Genomic DNA, 6000 nt, shown 5'->3' with positions numbered 1-6000 from the left:
TAGCCTGAAGCTCATCATCATTAAAAGAGAGCTAAACACAGCAATCACACTTTTAAGCTGTAATAAGTATTTCAGTTAAACCAAGTCTAATTAAGAAAGGGTTGCTGAAATGCAATATGTAGGCCTTGGTGAACAAACATATTTCAATAGTTTGATGAGAGATAAGAATGGCTGGACTAAATAACCATGACAAACAGCTCCAAATGAGAATAGCTGATGACATACTGAAATGAACAAAGAAACTCTTGTCTGGAAGTCTGCTTGAAGGCAAAAATGGGGATGCTTTAACGGAATAATAAAATTAGTAATGGAAGATGATACAAAATGAGATCAGGAGAACCCAGATTTATTATGATCGCAGAAACATGCAAAAGGGAGATTATGTCAGGGCAGGGATTCTCTCTATGGTTCCAATAAGGAACTCAATGTCTCATTTGGATATTTTGAATTAAGAAGACTTTCGTAAGACAAAAGGCTGTGTCAAAATAACCCAAGTCCATTCCATGATAAAGAGTATAATGGACGTTGAAAGAAGAATAATTATTTTTGCAGCTATAACAGGATGATTTAGCTAGTCATCTTGGACTGTCTGTTGGTGGTTGTTAGTATGTATTGCTCATGTAACATTACTGGTTGGACTGTTTAAAATAACTAACTTCAGATTGTGTGGCAGCAGTGGTTTAGAATCTTTCTCAAAGATACGACAAAATCCTATTTATGGAACGTACCTTTTGTGCAGTTTCTCAAATTTCAAGTATGAATCATAAAAAAACCCTCACACCAGAGTCTTTCATTGGTCAGTATAGGTGTGCATAAGACAGAGCAAGATGACAAGACAATTAAAGGGAAGGGAAGTATCATGAAGTAAAAGACAAGCAATTAAAGAGTGGATAGTAAGACTTGCCTGAAAGCAGTGATATTGACAAACTGACGGGGGGTATAAATTAGTGGAGAGCTACAGACAGCACAGATGTGCGTAGGGGACATGAGCTGTGACCAGATACTTGTTAGATATTTACTGAATAGATCAAATAATTGAATGTTTTATTCCATTTTAACTTTATGCTTTAATTCAATTAAATAGTGCAAATGATACCTTAGAGCCAATCACATACCAAACTAAGCCACAAGGTTTAGAGTTATGTTATTCAACATTAGGTGCTTCCAGCGCCAAAATAATAATAGAACAACTATATCCTCAATTTAGCAACACTTCTAAACCTAACAATACCACAGTTTACTTCTGGATGTTGCTCATGTGAGGTAAAATCATGACAGAGGAGCAACAAAATTAAGATAAATACAAAAGTTTGATTAAAAAGTGCACCCTTTGTGTAAGGCTTATTAAAATAAGGATAGATAAATTTAAAATTCTGTTGACCAAATGAGAAAGAGTATACTTGAGGAACATGTTAAAGGCTTATGTATTTCAAAGGTATGATAGAAGTCTTTTATTGGTTGGAAACGTATCACTATTTTACATGAAACAATTTCTTCTCTATGAACACAGATGACGGAGTAGAACTACTTCAATGACGGTTGCTTGACTGATCACAAGTTTTGAAGTGAACTAAAGTGGCTTTTAAAGGAGCTGAATTCCAGCACCATGTTTTCCACAGATCAAGAATATGGCCCATTCCACATCATTCAGTCTGAAAAGATAATTACTATGTTGGTTTTAAAAGGTTAGCCATGGTAGACAATCTATTGCTGAGATGAGAAACATAGTATTGAAGTTTTACTTCTTATACTCATCAGTATGAAGGCAAAAATGCTAAATTCCTTGGGTATTTCCTAAATTATGCAGAAGCATGGAGAGACATTTGCTCCCTGCTATTTCTCACTGGAAACTGTTCAGCTAATCACAGTCAATTTGAAGTTCAATCAGCAACCTTTTTCTCCTGGAGTACAAGTTGTGGCGATCATCTGAAATTTGGCAATCCTGCATTTGTCCCCCCCATTGAGGGTAAAATGCAAAGCTTAGGCAACAAGTCTCTTTTCAGCAATATCCAAGTTTTGTTTTATCAAGTGACTGAAAGCCATTTTTGTAATCTGCAGGTACTTAGATAAGCTGTGTAGATTTCAAAGGTCTTCCTTTGCCCTTATTACTTGACAGACCTTTGTAAGTGGAGTCTCCTCTTAAAAAGCGTTTCTTTTTGGCCTCTCTACGGCTCTGTGATCTTCCTGTAAACATAAGATTGTGAAATTAGTATTAGTAAATACATTTCACATTCCGTTTCACTTTAAAAATAAGAAGAATAAGGGGTAGAAATAAGTGTTGGGCAATGGTGTAATATCGCCAGTAATGTATAGGCGCCTGTTATGTGTAGCATGTTATTTAGTTCTATTCCAATCCATAGAACTAAACAGCAGTTGCTACACATGGGTAACCGATCTGCTGCCAATGCCTAAATGAACTTCTACTCCCAAATCTCCAAATTTAAAATAATCATCATAATTAAGGCTACCTCTGATAGAACCTGAGAAACATAGCAAAGAGATAAACGAAATAGGCAATTTGTATGGGCATAGCAGAATTTTCTATAAATTTAAAAGGAAGACCATGTACCAGAATTGTAGTTCTGATCAGCTGTTATAGATAACAAGATATTTTTTGTGAGTAACGTATCCCTTCCTTTCAAACTATATTAGCCATTAACTCAAAAAGGTTTTTTTTTAAAAAAGGCTGATCTAGCATCATGCAATCATCCTCAGAAGTGAAACTATCACTGTATTCTAACAGATGAAAGGCTTAACAATCAATTCTTCAATGTATAATTTCAGTTACATCACACTGCAAATTTTTGCTATAAATTCTGTGTTACAATCGAGCCCTCCACAATCACCTGATGAAGGAGCGTCGCTCCGTAAGCTAGTGTGCTTCCAATTAAACCTGTTGGACTATAACCTGGTGTTGTGTGATTTTTAACTTTATCCTCAGATGGAAAAGTGATCTGAGCAAAGATTTATGGTTCTGTGGTCATGTTAAGAAAAAAACAGATATAAATATCATAATAAATGTAAATAATATTTTAGAAGATATGATTTATCAATTTGGGTTACAGCAGAGTGTGTACACATTTTTAAAAATTCTTTCACAAGATGCAGTTGTCACTGGTGAGACCAGCACTGTTTTGCTCATTCCTAGTTGCTTTCGAGAAGGTTGTGATCAGCTGCCTTCTTGAAATGCTGTAATCCAATGGTGTGGATGCATCCACAGGGCCGTTAGGACGGGAGTTTCAGGATTTTGTCCCATTGTCCGTTCTAAGACAGGACAGTACATGGCTTGGATAGAAACTTATAGACAATACTGAATTCATGTGGAAATCAGTTGGTCAGATTCTGTCTCATTTAAGGCCCTATGCTCTGTCACGAATAGGACTGGAGTTGGCTTTGTATACTCTGGTCTAAAGCACTGCCTGTTTGGAAGTACCTGCCATAATGCCGCAAGAGAATCTGTGGACCCCTCAGGAATCACTATGGTAATCTACTTTCTCAGAGTCAGCATGTGTACAGGATGAGCTGCTAAGCACAACGGCAGCTATGATGCAGAAAGAGAGTGCACACGAGCAGGGATTCAAACAATCAACTATTGTCTGACAATCACCTCACCTTTAATTTCCCCTCGAAGTGCTGCACACTAATGTCTGTTCTTAGAGCTAAACTTCATATCATCTAGGCTTGCCACTTATTACTACTTGCCCATTGATTCTTGGCAAATTTGCATTTTACTGTGGATCAGGGACTTGCTAAGCTTTTGTCCCTCTTTTTATGAATTTATGCCCATAAATGTTAATGTCCCATCTTGCAAATTTGACATTCATATTAATTTCCTCCCTAACTAATGGTATAATTCCCAGACCCATCAGAGTTTGTCCACGGAGATCTGAAGAATTATACAAATGAGTTAGACTGGAAAATTGAAAGCTAAAAGCACTGCTGATTTCAGTAATTTTCAAAGCAATGCAAGGCAAAATAAAAACTTTTATTTCTGAATATTGAAATCACCCACAAGCAGTGACAGCAACTCAAGTCTCAGTCTTATGAATAGGTTTACAACAGAAAATGCCTTTAAAGCAACAGAAATCTTGGAGCTCCTGTTATGGACCAGACCAAACCCCTCAAAATATATTATGATGATAATCGAGACCCTAACCTTTTCTTATTTTAAATGGAAGTGCATTCCAGATGTAATTTGATCAGCAAATTACTTGACTTCAAACAAAACACACTATTTTTACAGTACAGTTAAATACCGACAAAATAAAAAGCCTTAACTGTAACTCTATTGAAATGCTTAATGTACAGTAAAAATATTTACTACTACTAACTGACTGTTCAACTTCGTAGCATCCCATAAATACACCCTTGGCAAAGGCAAATTCAGTAAAATGGATAGCCTTATATGCAATTCTAGCAGCAGGAAGAGAACCCCAGTTTTTAGCTGCAGCAGGGAGTAAAAAGAGCTTCCACATCCAGCTTCAAGATCCCAGCAAAAGCAGATAGCTAAAAACTAAAACACCTGGTTCTGTGTGAGCTTCACCCCACTCATTCAGGCTGCTTCTATTTTCCCAACTTTAAAATAAAAACCCAGAGCCTCAAGCTTAATTGGCTTTCAGTAGACTACTTGACACTTCTGTCTCAGCTTTTCTTTGGAATAAAAAGGACAAAATATATTTCTTAAAGACATAGTATTGTCACACTCCTCATGTTTCTGTCTGGTACAGAGGAAGAAAAATCTGGGTAAAAAGTTACAAGTTTGTAATTTTATACACTGAATGTTGACTTTTAAAGGCGGCTGTGCCTAGCTTTAATTATATAAAACACAAAACGGAAGTCACAAGCTTGGGACACCTCCTCAACCTCACTCCCCAGAGCCTGTCCAATAACCACAACACACAAATCATAATTATGCTGGAATATTCACCAGTTGCCTGGTTGATCGCAGATCCAACAGCACTCATAAGAACTAGGAGCTGGAGTCGGCCCTTTGAGCCTTCCCTGCCATTCAATAAGATTATGGCTGATCTTAGTGGCCTCAACTCCACTTACTTGTCCTCTCACCATAATCCTTAATGCCTTTACTGTTCAAAAGATAATCTATCTTAGCTTTAAAAACATTTACCGAGGAAGCCTAAATTACTTCACTGGGAAAGGAATTCCATAGATTCACCACCCTCTGGGTGAAGAAGTTCTCAATTCAGTCCTAAATCTACTGTCCCTAATTTTGAGGTTATGCCCTTTTGTCCTAGCTTCACCCACCAATGGAAACATTCTCTCTACTTCTATCCTGTCTATTCCATTCATAACTTTATATGTTTCTATAAGATTCCCTCCTCACTCTTCTACATTCCAATGAATATAATCCCAGTCTACTCAGTGTCTCCTTATAAGCCAACCCCCGTCAACTCCAGAATCCACTGAGTGAACCTCCTCTGCACTCCCCCTAGTGCCAGTACATCTTTTCTCAAATAAGGAGACCAAACTGCATGCAGTACTCCAGGTATGGCCTCACCAGCTGCAACATAACCTCCCTCCTTTTAAAGCCAACCCCTTTAGCTACAAAGGACAAAATTCTATTTGTCTTCTTAATTACCTGTTGTGCCTGCAGACCAACCTTCTGTGATGCATGGTCGAGGACACCCAGATCCCGCTGCACAGCAGCGTGCTGCAATTTCTTACAAGTAATAGTCCTTTTTATTGTTATTCCTACCAAAATGGATGGCTTCACATTCATTAGCATTGTATTCCAGCTGCCAGACCATTGCTCACTCACTCAAACTATATCACTTTGCAAAGTTTCATAGTTCTCTGAACACTTTGCCCTATCATTTATCTTAGAGTCATCTGCAAACTTTGACACACTAGATGCAGTCCCAAACTCCAAATTATCTATGTAAACTGTGAATAATTGCAGTCCCAAAACTGATCCAAGGCAATCACTGACTGTCAACCAGAAAAGCACTCATTTATCTCTACTCTTAGCTTCCTGTTCGTTGA

General features: G+C 37.5%; 1 protein-coding gene across 4 annotated transcripts in view; it reads right to left on the bottom strand.

Moving 5' to 3' along the window:
* Positions 1-1436: 1436 nt before the first annotated feature.
* kif18a (kinesin family member 18A) overlaps positions 1437-6000 on the bottom strand; it is a 109319-nt gene continuing 104755 nt past the window's right edge. For all 4 annotated transcript variants that reach the window (XM_043705435.2, XM_043705436.2, XM_087996306.1 and 1 more), the window contains exon 18: positions 1437-2184. In XM_043705435.2, coding sequence (XP_043561370.2) covers positions 2063-2184 — 122 coding nt within the window. In that variant the 3' untranslated portion in view covers positions 1437-2062. The remainder of the gene's footprint in view (positions 2185-6000) is intronic.

The sequence above is a fragment of the Chiloscyllium plagiosum genome, unplaced genomic scaffold (assembly GCF_037043375.1).
Source record: "Chiloscyllium plagiosum isolate Xiang-an unplaced genomic scaffold, Cpla_swu_hap1 HiC_scaffold_18, whole genome shotgun sequence".
NCBI lineage: Eukaryota > Metazoa > Chordata > Chondrichthyes > Orectolobiformes > Hemiscylliidae > Chiloscyllium > Chiloscyllium plagiosum.
The sequence above is the reverse complement of the archived record's forward strand: the minus strand, read 5'-3'. Positions and strand labels throughout refer to the sequence as shown.